General features: G+C 37.1%; 1 protein-coding gene across 4 annotated transcripts in view; it reads left to right on the top strand.

Moving 5' to 3' along the window:
• Positions 1–1,069: 1,069 nt before the first annotated feature.
• The window catches only part of LOC127846959 (mannose-1-phosphate guanyltransferase alpha-A-like), a 45,807-nt gene continuing 25,343 nt past the window's right edge, over positions 1,070–21,533 (top strand). For all 4 annotated transcript variants that reach the window (XM_052378419.1, XM_052378417.1, XM_052378418.1 and 1 more), the window contains exons 1-5: positions 1,070–1,208; positions 3,994–4,091; positions 7,428–7,531; positions 10,509–10,701; positions 13,887–13,946. In XM_052378419.1, coding sequence (XP_052234379.1) covers positions 1,166–1,208; positions 3,994–4,091; positions 7,428–7,531; positions 10,509–10,701; positions 13,887–13,946 — 498 coding nt within the window. In that variant the 5' untranslated portion in view covers positions 1,070–1,165. The remainder of the gene's footprint in view (positions 1,209–3,993; positions 4,092–7,427; positions 7,532–10,508; positions 10,702–13,886; positions 13,947–21,533) is intronic.

Here is a 21,533-nt window from a genome sequence, read left to right as displayed (position 1 = left end):
TGTAATAAGCGTTACATATCTAACTTATTCTTTTGGTGGCATTGAAACGACTTGTTTATATTAACTGGACGCACATTCAGCCTTTTTAAATATTTATATGTATTATATGCGTTGTATTATCAACTGTAGCGGGTGTCGTCGTATGTCCGAAATAATTTACTTTAAATGTAAGTCCATTGTTATGTATTATATTATGGAGATTCAATCATGCCACAACATAACAGCAACACACTTAATATGTGTCGCAATAGTCCATTAGAAAATGTGAAACGTGTATTTTTCTCTTGTTTTGATCATGTACGTAGGGGTAGACTGCTATATGCCGCCTTACTGGGGGCATAATAATCAGCTCAGTATCGGGAAGTGTTGCGTAAAGAAAGCCTCCGGAAAACGGTTATAATAGAGAAACAAGTCTAAGGACCATAACTTCGCCAAAATAGCGATGGACCCGTACGAATTTCACACTTAATCTGTTGGTAATGTAGGTAGACTCACATACAAACAAATCAGCTCAATATCTAGAAGGATTCCGCAAAAAACTCTGGAAAACGCTTAATTAAAGAAAAAAATCAAGGTCCCATCTCATGTCGTAGTTGAAGACGATTTTGATTATTTATCTGTGTTACTGATAGTGAAATAAAAAATATTTTGTAGATTGTAAACAGTTGATAAGGAAGTTACTTTGAAACTTTAAAGGAATTTTGAATTCAAAGAGAAATACTATTATGGTTATATTTCAGTTGTACTTAATGATACACTTTTAATAAAGGATTTTGATGTTCTAAGTTTGCTTTCCTTCATCAAATATCTCACCAATGTTTAAAGCTTTGGACTTCAGAAAGGTGCTGATTTACTTGTTATATTTCATAAATTTATATTACAAAATAAGCTTTTTAAGCATTACGATTCACCTTGAAACGTTTCAAATTTAAAAAAAATAAGGTGGGGAGACCCCTCCCGCACTTTCCCCGGTTGGGCCCACCCAGTAAAAAATTCCTGCGTATTGCCCTGCCATTTCGCGTTTATTTCACGGCGTGTACCCTTATATTTAGTTGTTTCTTGCCTATCGAGCGTCTGTAAATCTAAACAAAGCGTTTTAAGAACTAGACGAACATAACACGACGACAACTAACAAATTAACACGACTTAACGATTTTCCTCTAAAATGTTGCTCAAGACAATTATTTTAATTGGTGGACCAATGAAAGGTAAACTATATTGTCTGTGAGCATCTTAATTGTGATTGATTGATCTTAAGTTTACGTATAAAAAGAAGGAATAAGTCACTCGGCATTCGCTGCTATACTCCAAATTTTTTTGACGCTCTTAAATATTAAGCTACTTTTTATATGGGTAATATTTGGAGCCAAAGAATTTAGCCCATATAAAAAGTATCTCTTAATTCTTTGCGCGTCTTATAAATAAGACTGTCGCTGCTACAACGCCCCCCCCCCCCCTCCCCATAGTCCATGTAAACATACTCCTTCATCAACACAATCGCAAATCTGCTCATCTAGCGCATCTCTAAACAGACGTCGTTTGTACCAATAAGGAAAGCGATGAATAAACTTCATAAACACATTAAGTTTACCTGAATGGCAGCCTACTGATGTTATCCTTTGCATGCAGCCTAAAAAACACGACAATATTTCAAAACACTATTCTTGCTGTCATTTTCATTTTGAAATTTCGGACAGTGTAAATATTTGACGACTCTAAACATCGTTATCAACTTAGGGATACTGCTATGTGGAAAATATTGGTGTAATGTGACCTAACCGATAGCGACACTTTTTGTTTGCATTATTACAACCAGGGGTTTTTATGCCTATTTTGGGAAAAGGAGTCTGACCAAATTGGAAATTTTTTATCGACAAAATTGGCCACTTTGGGAATTTTTGCTTCGATGAAACGGCTCATTTGGGAAAAAATTGTGAATTTATCATGCTTAAATAATTCAGTGGTTTAACAAATAAATTTGTTTTTATTTGTTATTTTGTCTTCTTATATAAACAGATGCAATATTGGGCATGTTTAACGTTAATTCAAGTACTGCAGTTTTGTTTTTCAGTTACAGTTACACTCTGAGATAAGAACTGAACAGTCAAAACCTTATAGCAGATATTTTTGACCCAAACAAAAACTGGTTAGTCACACAAGTTATAAGACACTTCTTTCTTTAAAATAAGACACTTCATTCTTAAAAAAAAAAAAAAGTTTTTTTATGGGGGGGGGGATATTGGGATTTTTTAAACATTATTTCAGTTTGGGATCGGGTCCGTTTGCTTTGGAAGTGCCTCCGTTTTCCTGAGGCGCAGACAGTGCTGAAAAACCCCTGACAACAGTTTCCTATATGGTGGTTAGAGTGTGCGAAGGAATAACTAAGTAAATAAAAAGCAATTATTTTTTGCTTTAATGGTACCATTTGCATGAGTTTGTGCTTTAGACAGGTAAACGTTGATAAGTTTATGCAGTATCAGTGTTTCTTAGCCTTAGCAGTGGTCATACAATTTTGCACCTTTGTACAAAAGACGGTGCATTGCAACTCTCAGCAACCTTTAGGCTTATAAAGCTGAGTGTTGAATTATTGCAAATACCCCTCCCCACTGCTACCCCTTCTCACCAGCTGCTTACTGGTTTCACCGGAGGGGACTTATGGTTTTCACTCTGTGTGTCTGTCTGTCTGTGAGTTTGTCACACTTCTCTGGATCCTGCGATAACTTTAGAAGTTCTTAATATTTTTTTCATGAAACTTGAAACATGGATAGATGGAAATATGGACATTATGCACGCCATTTTATTTTGTTCCTACGTCAAAAATTATGGTTGCTATGCAGGGTTTTTTTTGGCCCGATTTTATAGCCGAAATTCGGCTGTGTTCCCAATCCCAAAAAGTATACTTTTTTCCCAAAATGTGGCCAAAAATTCCCAATTTCCAAAAAAAAAAAAAAAAAAAAATTGTTTTTTTTTTTTTTTTGACAGAAGTGTCTAATGCGTATTTTATCTCAATTTTAATTCAATTACATCTAACAAAGTATTTTATGATTTTGTTCTTTTAATTTGAATGATTATAAAGAGTTATATCAAATTTAGTATTTCCCTAATCAGTGGACTTTTTGTGTAGAAAAAAAAGGCCAATGAATTTATTTTCCCAATTTCATGAAAATGCCGATAAAATTCCCAATTCCAAAGCCATGGGCTATCTTCCCAAAAAGTTGGAAAAAAAACCCTGCTATGGCAACAAATAGACTAGAAATACTGCTGAAAATGGTGTTTATGTGGATCCTGCGATAACTTTAAAAGTTCTTCATATTTTTTCATAAAACTTCAAATATGGATAGATGGCAATATGAACATTATGCACGTCATTTCATTTTGTTCCTACATAAAAAATTGAGGTTGCTATGGCAACAAATATAAAAAATAAAAACAATCTGACAATGGTGGAGCAGGTAGGGGACATAATTATATTGCTTGGCAATAGTCTTGTTTTATAAGATGTAGGATCATCTTGAGGTCCCCACCAAATTGTGATCAAATTATTCTCCTGGGCTCAAATGTGGCTTTACCATGGAGGAGGCCAGTTTTATATTGACTTAAAACGGGAAAACCTTACTTGAAAAGTTTTAAATTATAGGGAAAATAAAGCATGTTCTTGTCTGAAAATGCAAAGCCTGTGGTTTTCATATTTGGTACTTAGAATCATCTAATGGTCCCCTACTAAGTTTGTTCAAACCATGCCCCTGGGTCAAAGCTGATCACACTCCGATAGTTTTTAATATGGACACATAGCCAAATGACTATTTTTTGCAACAACAAGGCCAAAAGCTTTGATATTAAATAATTTCTTATGTAACAAATAATGTACCTGGAGTTAAAATCGGCCGCCTCCCAGAAGTTAAATTTTTAATATAGACTTCAAGAGGAAAGAATTTGAAGAATTGTCTATTCTAATTGTATGTTTTATCTTACCTTTTCGTATTTATGTTACAGGAACCAGATTCCGTCCTCTCTCCCTGGAAACTCCAAAGCCTCTCTTCCCAGTGGCAGGATTTCCCATCATACATCACCACATAGAGGCTGCTGCAAAGGTAGAGTAGGTTTCCCATCATACATCACCACATAGAGGCTGCTGCAAAAGTAGGGTAAATTTCCCATCATACATCACCACATAGAGGCTGCTGCAAAGGTAGGGTAGATTTCCCATCATACATCACAACATACAGGCAGCTGCAAAGGTAGGGTAGGTTTCCCATCATACATCACCACAAAGAGGCTGCTGCAAAAGTAGCATAAATTTCCCATCATACATCACCACATAGAGGCTGCTGCAAAGGTAGGGTAGATTTCCCATCATACATCGCCACATAGAGGCTGCTGCAAAGGTAGGGTAGGTTTACCATCATACATTGTGTACATCACACATAGAGGCTGCTGCAAAGGTAGGGTAGATTTCCCATCATAAATGACCACATACAGGCTGCTGCAAAGGTCGGGTAGATTTCCCATCATACATCACACATAGAGGCTGCTGCAAAGGTAGGGTAGATTTCCCATCATAAATGACCACATACAGGCTGCTGCAAAGGTCGGGTAGATTTCCCATCATACATTGCTACATAGCGGCTGCTTCAAAGGTAGAGTAGATTTCCCATCATAAATGACCACATACAGGCTGCTGCAAAGGTCGGGTAGGTTTCCCATCATACATCGCCACATAGAGGCTGCTGCGAAGGTCGGGTAGGTTTCCCATCATACATCACCACATAGAGGCTGCTTCAATGGTATGGTAGATTTCCCATCATACATCACCACAGGGCCCTCACACTTCTTTGGGGGAAGGGGTCCGCAGCCCTTAGGAGGGGGAATTTTCGCGGTGTTTCCCTTTTTGGGGGATTTTTTTACTTACTCTCTCATTATTTCATTTGTACATGTTTGCACTATATTCATTGCATTTTTCATAATTTAGTATGTTTGAAAAGATTAAATTGAAATAGAATTGAGATATAATAATCATGAGACACATCTTTCTATTAAAAAAAAAAAAAAATTTTTTTTTTTTTTTAGGGGGATTTTTCCCCCCAAAAGGGGAAAAAAGTATACTTTTCAGGTGGGGGACTGCTGCCGAAATTCGGCGGCAGATTTGTTAGATTGAGGGCCCTGTACCACATACAGGCGGCTGCAAAGGTAGGGTAGGTTTCCCATTATACATCGCCACATAGAGGCTGCTGCAAAGGTATGGTAGGTTTCCCATCATACATCGCCGCATAGAAGTGCTGCAAAAAAAGGGTAAATTTCCCATCATACATCACCACATAAAGGATGCTGCAAAGGTAGGGTAGATTTTCCATCATACATCCCCACATAGAGGATGCTGCAAAGGTAGGGTAGATTTTCCATCATACATCGCCACATAGAGGATGCTGCAAAGGTAGGGTAGATTTTCCATCATACATCGCCACATAGAGGATGCTGCAAAGGTAAGGTAGATTTTCCATCATACATCGCCACATAGAGGATGCTGCAAAGGTAGGGTAGATTTTCCATCATACATCGCCACATAGAGGATGCTGCAAAGGTAGGGTAGATTTTTCATCATACATCGCCACATAGAGGATGCTGCAAAGGTAGGGTAGATTTTCCATCATACATCGCCACATAGAGGATGCTGCAAAGGTAGGGTAGATTTTCCATCATACATCGCCACATAGAGGATGCTGCAAAGGTAAGGTAGATTTCCCATCATACAGCGCCACATAGAGGCTGCCGCAAAGGTAGGGTAGATTTTCCATCATACATCACCACATAGAGGATGCTGCAAAGGTAAGGTAGGTTTCCCATCATACATCGACACATAGAGGATGCTGCAAAGGTAGGGTAGATTTCCCATCATACATCACCACATAGAGGCTGCTGCAAAGGTAGGGTAGATTTCCCATCATACATCACCACATAGAGGATGCTGCAAAGGTAGGGTAGGTTTCCCATCATACATCGCCACATAGAGGATGCTGCAAAGGTAGGGTAGGTTTCCCATCATACATCACCAAGTAGAGGCTGCTGCAAAGGTAGGGTAGGTTTCCCATCATACATCACCACATAGAGGCTGCTGCAAAGGTAGGTTAGGTTTCCCATCATACATCACCACATAGAGGCTGCTGCAAAAGTAGGGTAAATTTCCCATCATACATCACCACATAGAGCCTGCTGCAAAGGTAGGGTAGGTTTCCCATCATACATCACCACATAGAGACTGCTGCAAAGGTAGAGTAGGTTTCCCATCATACATCACCACATAGAGGCTGCTGCAAAGGACTGTAGGTTTCCCATCATACATCACCACATAGAGGCTGCTGCAAAGGTAGGGTAGGTTTCCCATCATACATCACCACATAGAGGCTGCTGCAAAGGTAGGGTAGGTTTCCCATCATACATCACCACATAGAGGCTGCTGCAAAGGTAAGGTAGGTTATCAATCATTCATTGCCACATAGAGGATGCTGCAAAGGTAGGGTAGATTTCACATCATACATCACCACATAGAGACTGCTGCAAAGGTATAGTAGATGTCAATTCAAACATTGCCAAATAATAGAGGTTGCTGAAAAGGTCCACAGCCGCACTTAAACAAATACTTAATTACCTTTTTATGATAAAGCATTGAGCAAATTAAAAGCAAGTACGATTTTTTATGCCCCCAGATTGAATGATCAGGGGGTGTATTGTTTTTGGCCTGTCTGTCTCTCTGTCATTGTATGTGTGTGTCTGTCCCAAAACTTTGACCTTGATCATAAAATGAAAACTCTTGGTTTATGTTCTTTAAACTTCACATGTGCATGCATCTCATTGAGATCTACAATCAAACATGGTTTGTGGTCACTAGGTCAAAGGTCAAGGTCACTTTGACCTTTTCATTCAAAATGTAACCTTGTTTTTAAAATAGCTGCAGCGCGGCTTCAAAGCGTAGTAGGGGGCATTGTGTTTCACAAACACAGCTCTTGTTTAATGCTTTGTTCAGTTGATGGTCCATGATAAAATACGAGAAAAACATGGTGCATCTTTAGTAACATGGAGCAGTTAATGTGTTGATTACTATAATGTTTATTATTGCAGTTTGACTTGAATATATTATTTGACATATTCACTAATAAGGTGTTTTGTAAATATCAAATGTAATTAATATATCATTGACAGGAATTTACAGGAAGTCACTATTTTTAAATTCCCATGCACTTTATGTCATGTATTATTGTCATCGACAGATTGAAGGTAACAAGGAGGTCATTCTGATTGGATATTTGATATTGTCATTGACAGGTTGAAGGTAACAAGGAAGTCATTCTGATTGGATATTTGATATTGTCATCAACAGGTTGAAGGTAACAAGGAAGTCATTCTGATAGGATATTTGATATTGTCATTGACAGGTTGAAGGTAACAAGGAGGTCATTCTGATAGGATTCTTCCAGCCCAATGAGGCCCTCAACAAGTTCATCAACCAAGCCCAGTTGCAGTTCAAAGTCCAGATCAGGTGATATACAAAATGTGTTCAAATTTAGTTAAAGTGTACATATAAACTCCAGATTAAGCCTTTGGCTGCTGAGGTATACAACACTGTCAGGGATTTCAATAGATTTTGAAAAACACGACTCGAGTCATATCACACCATGCTTGAGTATATTATGTGGCAGATGATATTTTCTGGGGTCTCAATACTGAAGCACAGTATAATTTTGCTTGTGTGTAGTATAAAGCTAAATTTTCTGTTAATGTTTCTTATATTTTACATTTTAGTCAAATACTAAGCAATTTACCATAATTTGTAGCATAAGCAATGTACATTGTACATGTATTATAGATTATTTGCGGTAGTCAAAAGTGAGATAATTTCAATATGCTTGTATATTAAAGCAGAATTCTTCTTTAATTAAAATCCAATAACTCAATTCTCATTCGAGTGTTTCCTGTTGAAAGTTAAGTAATGTTCATCTACGAAATACACTGGTGTGATAACCAGGGATTTCAGTAAGGTTTGAAATGAAAAGATAGTAAAAAATTATTCTAGGTGGAGAAAGATTACATAATGTATTTCTGTTAATGTTAAAAATAATAAGTGGCTGGGTGTCATTTCTTGATTTGGTAAAAATAAATAAAAAATGGGTGATTTCCCTGCCTCTTTGTCAACCTCTAAAAAATAAGTAATGTTCATAATCTAACACACGCGATAAATGGGCAAAATCAGCCTTAATGCATTTATGTTAGCAGGGCCAAAACACCAACTTTTTGGTTAAGGGGAAGAAAAAGAGGCCCCTTGTGAAGAATATTTTTTTTGCCCTGGACAGGTATCTTCCCATTTGAACCTACATATTTTGCACAGACTTATCCGGGCGACACATTCTGTCTATACTGGATGTTTGTTTAGAAAAGACTTTCTTAAAATGAAAAATTCCAAAAAAGCAATTTTTTTAGGACAATCAGCATTTATGCATTTGCGTACATGTAAATGTGTTGTCTCTTATGAACGCCTGATTGGTCATTGTCGGCACGGGTACTACTTACATGTACCCCGGGTACATGTAAGTATACTTACATGTACCCCGGGTACGGTAAATATACTAAAACGTACCCGGTCGATATTAGACTGTACCCAAATTTTATTCCCGCCTAAAATCCTATGTGGTAAAACGCGCTATCGATTACCGTAATTACAAATCAAACTTCAATTAAAAAATATCTGCATTAACATATTTTTTGAGTAGGAGTCTCGATAATAAAGAGGCAATTTAACAGAAAATTGACATACATATAAACATAATTAATTTAAAAAATATAGTCGACAACGACAGATTCAGTGTTAAAATTCCCGGGTACGTCTTAGTATATTTACCGTACCCGGGGTACATGTAAGTATACTTAAGTGTACCCGCGGTACAAGTAGTACCTGAGCCGACAATGACCAATCGAACCTTATTAACCTTCTCAGTTTGCACAAGGTAATATGAGACGACACTTTCCACCTAGACTGGATGTTTGCTAAAAAGAGACTTCCTTTGCACGAAAAATTCAATAAAAGCCAAGTGTGGACTGCAATCTGGGACGTTACTCTATGCACATGTATAAAGCCTGGTTTTCTCTGAGCGCAACTCAAATATTAACCCTTTACCCCCTTAGATACGTATTTTGACGCATTTGTAGTCCCTTAGAAAGTTAAAGACCTTTCTTATTAGTTTCAAGTTTTAAAGGCTTCAATTCAAACCCATAGATAATGATGAGCAGCAAACAGCATAAAACCTGAACAGACTGCGATTTACTTGCAGGCTGTTCTGGTTTTATGCTGTTTGCACATAGCCATTTTCACTTAAAGTTTGCTTTTGAGAGGGAAAAGGTTAAGTAATCATAACAAGATTATCATACAATGGACGACAAATATTTTATCCAAAAACGACTTTCCAAAAAAAAATGTACGTGTTTTGCACATGACATAATATGTGCATATCGTTTGACTGCAGAAAATGAAAACCAATTACTCATTAAATACGTAATCAATATATAATTTGGTTAACATATTGCTTTACTATATGCTTTTGCACTACTTTACTTTGCTAATCAACACTTAAAATATTTCAAGATGGCGGACATTTGACTTAAGATTTTTGGAAACTAGCGAAGATATTTCCTCAATTGCAGTCCATATCCGTATCTGCTAACAAATCGGAAATAAATAAAATACCGGGGAAAATCGGTACCGAACGAACATTTCCGAAACGCCGAATTTCGTTCTCAAATGATCGCACATGCAAACAATTTTCGTGAATTGATTATTTGTCGGTTTGTTTCCAAACTGTTTTCAGATTTTTGCTAATGCCAGAGCCGAGATTTCATCGCATTGGCAATCAGTCGATGGGTTAATTTTGCTGACTGCTTATTTTCAAATCCATATAAAAACACGTGTTATCCAAAAAAAAAACATGATTTTATTATTCACGGAAAGTTACGAAAATTCTGGCAACAAATAAACATTTCTCGTGTATTTCGTGTACAGATGAAAATCATGCGAAAATTAGACTTCATGTACAACATCACATCATTCTTTGGGGAAACGTGGACTCAAATATTTGATTGCTGAATAATTAGTAACGCAGAGGTCGCTAATATTATTGTATACAGCTTCACCTGGGGTCGGCGTGTATTCCGCTGCCTGAGCACTGATTGGCTGGTGCGCTTACCAAAAGACTTTAATTGACACCTGGAAAAACCAATATTGGCCACTTGCTGAGAATTTCATTGAAAACAGTAGCTCTTGGGCGGAGATAACCGTCTGAATAACCCGATTTACAGTTGACATTTGTACGTGTTGTGTATTAGTAAATAGTGTACATGCGGATTATCGGACGTCCAAGGGACTGCCACCATTTGCATAATGGACGTACGACTGCCGTTTTCAGGCGTAATTTACGCCCGGACGTCCACTCACGGAAGCGCTGATACATGTCGTGTTTTGTTTCAAGGTACCTTCAAGAGTACACTGCCCTGGGCACCGCAGGAGGCATCTACCACTTCAGGGACCAGATTCTCGCAGGAAAACCCGACTACTTCTTCGTGATGAACGCCGACGTGTGCGGGGACTTCCCTTTGCAGGAGATGCTGGACTTTCATAGGAGCAAACCTTCGGGCACATTCTGTACCATTCTGGGTACGGAGGTAAGTCAAAATGAGCCGCGCTCTGGGAGAACTGGGAATAATGCATGTGTGTAAAGTGTTGTCCCAGATTAGATTTTCAGTCCGCTATGGCTTATAAGTGACAACACTTTTCGCCTTAATTCGATTTTTTGCTAAGAAGAGACTTCATCTAAAACGGTTAGTACAATAAAAGTGGAAAGTGTTGTCCCTGATAAGCCTGTGGGAACTTGTGGGAGCAGTGGTCTAGTGGTGGGACGCTGGCTTAGAGATCGAGAGGTCCCTGGTTCGAACCCTACCCTGACCACTGGAATTTTCCTGAGCAAGAAATTTATCCCACATTTGCTCCTCTCCACATGGTGTATAAATGGTTACCTGCGAGGGAAATAAGCCAATGTTCCGTGGCTGCATACTGCGCCGAATGTTAACGGACGACTTATGACCCAGTGATCAGGGGGTAAATGTGATGTCAATTGAAGATGTACTAGTGTATCGAAATCAGACTATAAACACACCTTTTTTATTTTTTTAACTTCAAAGACTAATCTCGTAAAACACTTTAGGCGCGTGCATTAAACCCCGTTTTCCCAGTGCAAAGCTCACACATTATTTGTTTTGACCCAGTAATATAAACCACATTACATCTTACTGACTCTTTACAGTGTGATCAGTATATATATCTTGGTTATATCTTGGTTAAGAGAAATGAATGAGTCCAATATTCATTAACTACCCTCTATGACATTTTGAGTAGCAAGTAAATGACCATGTGACATATTTATTTTACATGGTGCCATTGTTTCCCCAGCATCAATGAAATAACAGGAGTAAACTAAATGTTCTGTATTGTATGATGTCATCTTGTTGATAATTGTATGATGTCATCTTGTTGATAATTGTGATGTTATGTTTTGACGTTTATGTTGAGATTATACATTTACTGACTGCATATTAAATGCTACTGGAAAAATACTTGTTTTTCATTGACTAAGCCAGGTCTCATGGTGACTGTGTATTTCTCAAGAAGCTTTTCATATAAGGCAATTCATGTCAAAGAATGTCCCTGAAGTTAACAAGATGAGATTATTAAATACTGTGCAGCAATTTTGTTCTCCTGTGGTTAGGTTAATGCTGGTGAAAGAAGGGTACTGGGTTTGTTACACAACACATAACTTACCCTGCACTCTAGTGGCCACATATATGACTCAATCTTGATGAAAAATTGTCAGAATGTTGATCTTGACAACCAATATACACATGTTAGCACTCTAGATGCAACATTTAGGACTCACATTTAGGACTGAAATGAGGTCACTACATCAAAACTACTACATATGGCCAGTCATTTCCCCAGGATTTTGGTCAGACACAGCGGCGAGACAGCGCGGAAGTGGGTCGGTGCGGAAGGGGGCGGCTCCGTTTCGCGTCTCAAGTTATTTTTATATTTTGTGAATGATCTAACTCAAAATCTAAAATACTTTAAAGCAATAAAAACAGAACATATTATTTCATAATTTATTTAAGTGTTCTCAATTTATTTAATTTAAGTCAAATATTATACATGTAATATTAAATAACAAGCAAAATAACAGTAGGCATTCGAAGGCAAAATGATTGAAAAACAACAACAACAACGATACATATTTTACCATTAGTATAGAGATAAACATTGTTAACTTTAAAAAAATGTTTATCGTGGCTTCTCCTGGTGTAATACATACACCATTTCTCCTAGGTCCACTTTCTCAATGTCTTGTCCTTTTATGCTGACCATCATCAGAGCATTGAGTATAACAGACTTCAAAGTTCAGACGATAAGGGTTGTCTACCCTTTTCATTGTGCTGAAGCCCCTCTCGCAGTCTGAAATACACACAATTTGTAAATTACTCGAATTGGCATAAGATCTTTTAAATCGTTTCGAATTAAATAGGAAAGGACAATTAAGCAAAAAAGTATCTTTTGTTTGTAAGTGTGTTATTGACGGCCGAATGAAGCATCTACCAGCTGAAGATGTTTATCTAAGGAAGAGTAGGCGAACAACTTACCTAAATACTTGTGAGGGAGGTAGTTTGTTGTATGAGGAATTTTCTGCTTCATCAACCAGCTCAAATTTGTAAAGGCTGCCATCCTGGTTTTTTTCTGTAGAGAGTCTATCTCTTCAAGCTGCCAAACCCGATTTCTCAGTTGGTTAACCCTGTTTTTTGGCCTGGGAGTTGGTCTTTGTCGTCTTCTTATGGCGGCTTAGTGAGTCCCTTGCCACCCATGTGCACAGCACTTCTATCCAAGGAGCAGTACCAACAGATAATCTTATGATGAAATGCATACAGAGGACGTCATACCTACACAACAGTGGATTAGTTTTTTTAACAACTGTTTTTAATTAGAAAATAGTGTGGAAACAATTTTAGAAGGCGAGAGCAATCAAATGAGACGTTTGGCTTCATTTAATTGTAATTATAAACTCAATTACACATTACCGCAACAAACACAAGTTATTGTGTTTGGTTAAAACACCAATGAAATAGTTGTTAAGAGTTAAAATAAAACAAACAAACAAATTTAGCATACATGTAATTGCTATTAGTATTACGCAAGGTGCAACGTAGATCGATATCAACCATTATTAATGGACAAACACCATTATTGACTCCCACAGACGACCCGTAAAACGTTTAAATCTCTTATTTTAATCTTTATGCCCACAAAGATGATTAGCGCATGCTTGTTTCGGCCGAATGCAGACAACATTCGGACCATAGCTTGCAAGCGCTAGTGAAATTTTCAAGCGTCGCAGCGACATGATCGGAAAATCAAGCGCCGCAGCGAAATAGATTTTTAAGTCCAAGAACCGCGGGGCCGCTGTGCTAAAACTGCCTGGGGAAATGCCTGATATGGTTTTCAATTAACTAAGTCAAGTGATTTGCCTTCATCATAGCCCTCTTGTTACTCCATTTTACCTACACAGATTTAATTATTTGAACCCATTTATGCCTAGCGTCTAGAAAAAAAGGGCCTTGGCAAACAGCGTAGACCCAGATGAGTCGTGGCATGATGCGCTGTTTGCTTAAAGGAATTTCTGTAAGAAATATTCTAAATATAAAAATATATATACTAGACATCCCTAATTTTGGAAACAAATCAATCCAATTTAGAAGGATGGGAGAGTCCACTAGGCATAAATGGGTTAATACAAAACCTTCATCTATAGGCCACCAGACAGCAGTCGCTGACATATGGGTGTATTGTGGAGAACAAGGCCACCCATGAGGTAAGATGAACCCTTTGAATACCCTTAGTTAGACCATAACAGTTCTAACTTGTGTGCACTTGTCTCACTTTGATTCAAAATTGTAGAGAAAGATAAATCATCACAAAAGTTACAGGGTGCTGGTAAATAAAAAGGGGTAGTATGGTTGGCCAGACCATTTTATTTATATCTCTTGTATATCTTGATATATAATTTTTACAGCGCAGTGTTTACACTTGCCTTTAGAAATTAAAAAAAAAATCATTTTGACCAGCCTAGAAGGGCAGCAAAGGGAAGTGAAAAGAAGCAAGATGCAGCACCCTTCTATTTCACACTTTATCTTTCCCTAGATTGTTAAGTGAGTGCACAATTTGTATTGAATACTGATTGAAAGAAAGTATATAGAACAGTCATGTGTATACAGGTACTTAATTGGATTAGCCATCTTATTATATGACAGAAGTTAACCCTTTGCATTCTGGGTTATTTGTCACTTCCTAAAATGTTGTCTGCTGAATTTCTAAAATTAGCATTTTCTTTTATTTTTTTCAAAGAATACTATCAGAATAGCAAACAGTTTGGATCCTGATGAGACGCCACGTTCTGTGGCGTCTCATCTGGATCCAAACTGTTTGCAAAGGCCTTCGAAATTTGGTTTCAGCACTGAAAGAGTTAGATTGCAGTCCTTGTTTGGGGGCTGAATTAAAATGAAACAGTAATTTGTATACACATACTAAATGTGATGGGTCATGCATGTTGATGGCTATTGATTTTAAAATAATTCAAGTTACAGTGTACACTCTTTTCTGACTGGAAAAGAATTGAAACAACGGCTTTTGCTATTTGCATGGCTTTTTCATATAAACTGGAAATAATATTCCTGTACTTGTATAAATGATTTCTAGATTGTATACTGCATATATTTATAAGTAAATTATAAGAATTTTTACTTATTTTGTTAGTTGACATGACTGCTTCATAAATTTGATTGCATTTCTTAATTAACATTGACATATATTTTCTATATTGTTTTAAGCTATCTCAATGTCTTACTCTTATTTTATGTTATTTTCATTATAGGCAAATGTATTTATACATTTTTTGAAATTTTGTTGTGTATGATATTGTGAAGTAAAGCTTTGCATTTGCATTGAGGCCACAAAGAAAGCAAATTGAATGAAAGAGTCCGTATTATACAATTACTGGAAGATATCAGTAACTAAGGCTAAGCTTAAACAATTACTTGTTTGCAACTACCTATCCAGGCAGCGGTAAACAGTTCTAGTTCTAGTGTTGGCCTAAGCCATGTGTATTTGCTTTGGTAACAGCGAATCATTTTAGATTACTTGTCATTGCTTTAACCCTTTACATGCTGGGAAATTTATCATCTGCTAAAATGTCGTCTGCTGAATTTCTAAAATTAGCATTTTCTTCGATTTTTTTCAAAGAATACTATCAGAATAGCAAACAGTTTGGATCCTAATGAGACGCCACGTTTTGTGGCGTCTCATCTGGATCCAAACTTTTTGCAAAGGCCTTCAAAATTCGGTTCCAGCGCTGTAAGATTAAATCATCAAGAAAAAGCACATGTTTAATGTCACTGTCAGTCTGAGTGAAAAGATTTATGCCAAACATTAGTTGTTTTGAGTGTGTTTCATTATTAACAAGCTGAAAAGCACATACACCTGTGTAATTATGTATTAACTTATACAGTCAGTCGGGTAGTTCCGGATCACTAGCGTAAATAATGGTGTTAATATTTTTAAAAGAAAGCAACTGCTTCCAAAATACTTGGATTGTTGAGGCAAAATATTTCATCTTTCAGGCCATATTGATTTATAAATACTTACCAATACATTTCTGATGCCAATTTGAACTTATTCACATGCACCAAGTTGGCTAGTTCCGAATCGAGTGCGGTAATTTCGGATCACTCGGACTATTTGGCAGCTGTAGGTCAGGGAGAATCTCAAAACTTATGTTGACTGTCAAAACAAATGATGTATGACTTAAATAAACATCAGAATGGTTCGTTTGTTTCAGTTCAACACCTGTCTGACAATGTGTAAACCTTATAGGGTGTTCGTCTGTACGACAGGCGAAATAACACTTAATTAATATTTTTCAAAATTGTTCAAGGTTTATCAATTGGCTGTGCCCCTACCATCATACATCGAGCGACCCACCGGATTCACTCGTCACATGCACCCCTTTCCAACAGACAGATCCATACCACTGCACATTATTATAAGTTTTCATTTTTCCCAAATACTATTGATATGTGGAACAACCTCCCTGCGACTACAGTTTTACATCCTATTTTGAAGGGTTAAAGCAGTCTCTGCTTTACCCTTCTGCCCTTTAAAGTCTGGGAGACATGTCTTATCAGATTTTAACCTTAATTCACTTCACCTTATAATTGATCTAACATACTTTTTATCTTTCTTCTTCATTATTTTTTATCGAGTGCACCGGGATTGTCTCCCATATAGCCATCGCCCCCAGAAAGACGTGTCAGTTGGTTACGGGGAATAGTGCAAGATACAGGAGAAACCCCGTTCCAGAGTTGACCCTGGGTCTTTTAGTGCCTGGTGTATAGCACCTAATACACTGCACCTCGGTTTAACGTCTCGTGCGAAAGACGAGTTAGTAGGTTAGGTGCAGCGGGGGATCGAACCAGCGATCTCTGGATTGTGAAGCCAGTGTGTTACCACTAGACCACGGATCCGCTACTTTTATCTTTCTCACTTTTAACACTTTTATCTGCACTGACTGCGCACCTGTCAATAATTCCCGCAAGGGTAGTTAGACAGTATAGAATACTTTATATAGTTAGTACACAAGACCAATAAATCTGTTCGAAAGTATAATGTTTTGATTTGAAATGAATTCCTATGTATTTTTGGTTATATTAAACAAACACATATACTCAATAAAAGCAATTTATTGATAAACTCAAGATAACTTCTTGAAAAATAACACAGAATGATAACATTTAACAACACTAGGCTCACAATAATTTAAAAAATGTATGAAATTATGACATATACAAGTCGCCTTTTGAGAAAACTGGGCATAATGCATGTGCGTAAAGTGTCGTCCCAGATTAGCCTGTGCAGTTCGCACAGGCTAATCAGGGAAGACACTTTACACGTTTATGACATATTTCGTTTAAATGAAATCTCTTCTTAGAAAAATCCAATTTTGGTTAAAAGTTTCGTCCCTGATTAGCCTGTGCGGACTGCACAGGCTAATCTGGGATGACACTTTACGCACATGCATTATGCCCAGTTTTCTCAGAACGCGACACATATGTTTATGACTAGAACATTTTATGGATGACTAGAAAATATTTTTATATCTAAGGTCCTGAAAAATACAGAACTTTATATTAATGTATTTATTAAAATGACAAACAATTAACATAAACACGTTCCACTGGAATGCATTTGCTTATAATAGAATCACAATAATGTAAAAAAACATAGCAAACCAGTACCTCTGGAATCAATTTGCTAAAGAAATGGAAAAAATACTAGATATTGAGTTACCTTCTTGGTAAATATCAAAGTACAACATTTAACAATTAACAATAATAGGATCAAAATAATGTAAAAATAATGTAATAAAAAGTATCAAAAAATATTGAGCATATACCAGTACCTCTGGGATAAAAATGGTAAAAAATGGAAAGCAATACTAAATATCACGTTACCTTCCTGGTAAATAACATATGATAAGATTTAACAATAATAAGATCACAATAATGTAAAATATATAAAAGTATACATTACAATTATAACAAACCAGTACCTCTGGAAAATATTTGCTAAAAAAGGAAAAAATACTATACATCCATTCAAAGATCAAAGCAACTGCAATGTTTATTAAACTAAACTATAACAATCATAGGGACCCGGCATAGTGTTGGGATTTAATATAATGGTTTTTTTATGCAATCCCAACACTTTGCCGGGTCCCTATGATAACAATACAATGGCAGAATTTAAAATTCAATGCTCATCACACTCCCTGCTTCTAATTTAGAAACAGTGTCTCTAATAACTTTAAGAGTCTCTGTACAAAGGGATTTCAATGGCTTAATGTAATAATTGCAAGGCAATAATACCCCCCCCCCCCACCAACTTCATCTTGCTCAGGCCATGGGAATGAACTTGGTGTTGGTTCCCCAAATGCTTCAGCATAGACTTGTCCTCCCGTGTCAAGTACAGTTCTAAAGCAAGGAGCCAATTCTCTTGGTGCATGACCTACTGGTAAATCTGCAATATCTGATAACATCAAATGGCGTTTGTCATCAGTGACCATGTTATGTAAGTCTTTGTCAAAATCATCCAGGTCTGGTATCCAGACGAGACAGGAGCTCACATCATGAATGTTTAAATATTCTCTGTCCAATTGTAACTTGGTAGGTGGATCTGTGATAGGGAGGCGAATCTTATAGTGGTGATAGCCTTTAATTACACAGTTTTTTATACAGATGCACTTATCGGACAACGTGTCTGGCAAAGTTGACGGCCCTGATGAATGGTTTGGAATACTCTGCACTGCATCAGTCTTTGGAGCCTGAACTATTAGAATTTTAGCATAACAGCGGATAATATATGCCAAACCTTTAACTTTCACGTCAATATATATTAACTACATTCCACTAATCAAAATTCATGCAAAATTCGTTTAACAATATTTTGAATTTGTTTATGATAAACTGCACTATACTTTTTATCTTGAAAAAAATATTGACTGGATATGGCCGCATTATTGAGGTAACAAAAAATTAAGTTGACCTTTTAGGGAGCAAAATATACAATGAAAATAGAGGTAAATTGTTACATGTAAATGCAAAAGTTATCAAATTCGAACAGTAAAAAAACAACACTTTTTCTTAAAAATTCTGCTTGTACAGATGGTTTACTAAGGAATTTCCTGTCATATTTGGCTTTCAATCACTATCATTACTCACACCCTGGACAAGAGAATGGTGAATCGTCATTGTCTACGATAAAGTCGTCACTGCAACATTCCTTGTGCATCCAGCTATCACACTGGTCACACTGCATCCAAATACTGCCAGTTTGAAGTAACTGCTCCTCCTCCCATGTCATATGACATCCCATACACTTCACTTCTAATTCTTTGGGTTTTTCAGAGTTTTTCTTATCATTCTTGTTAGCACATTTTGATGATTTTGGTAAAGTCTTTGATTTTATAATCTCATTTGACTTCTTAGTAAGATTTTTTAAGTATTTGGCCTTTGCCATTTTTTCTCTTTTGATAGACTGTCTTATCTTAAGTAACTCTTTCAATGCCATTGTCCGTAAGGCAGATGGTGATGTCAGATTATCAGGCATATCCTGCAAGGGACCTGTCTGTTTGGCCTTTTTTGATGTTTCTGCTACAGGGTAAATCAATCTTTTCTTTAAAGCAGGGGATATCATCAGATCACTTGTTTCAGACTGGTCATTTGATACTTTATTTTCAGTTTGGCAACAAACAACAGATGCAAGCAAATCTAAACCACTTGATTTATTACATCCTTCATTTGGAGTTGTAACAGTATTGTTCAAATCAGCAGCATCATGTGCCTGAGATAAATATGAACCCGATACACAATCAGCACAGCTCGAAATGGTTGCAGTGGATGAGGTACCTGATGTATTTTCATGTGATCTCAAATACAAGGTCTTGTACACCTTAAAACAGGGTGAAACATCTTGTATATCATAGCTCTCTTCTATTCGTTTCTGGTATTTGTTACGAATAGGTGTGTCCAGTGCACTTTCAAGCGAATGAAATGCTAATAAAGAAGCACTGTCTGTGCCATCTTTTTTGGTTGCAGACCTGCATTCTACATGGTCTTCTGCATATAAGGTCATGCCAGGTTTCAGCCTCTCTGATGTGATCACAGTGCCATCTACTGGATAGATACCAGCACTCTTGAAGCTGTTGATTACAGTAAGTGGCTTATAACAAAGCAGGAAGGCCTCCTTCAGTAGTTCAGCAAAGTTTTCTTTTCCTACAGGATTACCGGGATTGTCTCTGCTGTAACGCCGCAGCATTTCATACCATCTTTTTTTCAGGGGACCAAAGACTCCAACGTCCAAGGGCTGCATGATGTGAGTGGCATTTGGGTGTAACCTGTATAGTTCAATACCTTTTCATGAAGCATACTCAAAGACTTTCAATTCAAGATGACTGCTCACACTATCGATGAGAAGCACAACTGGCCTATTAAGTCCACAATTCTTATCAAAATGTTCAAGGAATTTCTTGAATGCTGCTGCGTCCATCCATCCTTTCTTTGTGTAGGCAATTCCACTGTTTTCTATCGAACCAGATAATGGATTGTATCCCTTTGGAACTGGTAATGGATAGATGAAGAATGGAGGGATAATGGTTCCATCTGCTGAACCACAGAACATGACAGTAAATCTTTGTTTGCTATGGCCACCAACAACATGGGGAACTTGACCTAAATCAGCTTTTAGTGGTCCTATCACTTTACCAGATTTGCTGCCCATAGAAAATCCGGATTCATCAGCATTGAATATCTGTTTTGGTTTATCAATTAACCCAAGGTTCATTACAAAATTCTTGTAACATGAGTACCACTTGTCAATGGACTCCTTACTTAATTTTGCTCTACAAGACTCTAATGGTGTTTCTTGTCTTAGTTGAATAATGTTGCTATTTCTACTCATGAATGCGTTATACCAGTCATAACCTGGACGGTCATCCTTAAAAGGTGTACTTTTATTTTCTTCCTTCACTACTTTTTGTACAAAGTCAAGGAATTCACCGGGTTTCAAACCCATTCCTCGGGCACTCATTTCCTTTAACCATCGCACCATTGAAGCTTCATCTGCGTCAGAAAATATTGGCCTTGGTCCATTCCTACTATCAACATTAACTTCACCACTTAGCCTACGATAAAGGTACCCATAGGAAACACCAAACTGCTCAGCAGCTTTACGTATTGGTACCTTGTCATTCTCTATCGTTAGTAATGCACGTTTGACAAGATTGGCCTTGCTGGAAGATTTCCTGGAGTATTTCCTCTTCAGCCTCTTCGCCACAGACTGTAAAGGGCTCCCGTGCTGTTTAGGCCCCATGAGTTCAACTAGACATGGTCTAAAATGCAAAATCACAGCATAATACACATTAACAATAGGATAATTGTTTATCCTATTGGTGGCCGTCAGACGGTGCCAACATCACAAATTTTCCTACTGAATAAAGACTGCATAAATTAAATATCGCTTTTTATAATATTATAGTTAAATAATTCCAATTAAACTATACATCCAATTTATGATAAACATGGCAATTTTAATTTCTTATATAATAAACAACTATAGCATATGATATCAGTAGTTAATTTGATCTGGAGATGTGTAAAATCGTATATATTCGTCTTTATTTGCGAACCAATACTTAGGTCAGTTGTCTTTCGGGGACAACCCGACATGCTCAGTTGGCACTCGTTCTACAACATAATCACTGTATAACATGATAATCATATTGGGTTTATTGGAAAAATGTGCCAATATTTTGGGAAATTTCTATACTGGCAGCTGGAGCTTAAAAATA

The sequence above is a fragment of the Dreissena polymorpha genome, chromosome 10 (genome assembly GCF_020536995.1).
Source record: "Dreissena polymorpha isolate Duluth1 chromosome 10, UMN_Dpol_1.0, whole genome shotgun sequence".
In the NCBI taxonomy this organism is placed as follows: Eukaryota; Metazoa; Mollusca; class Bivalvia; order Myida; family Dreissenidae; genus Dreissena; species Dreissena polymorpha.
This window is presented reverse-complemented; position numbering and strand designations above follow the sequence as displayed.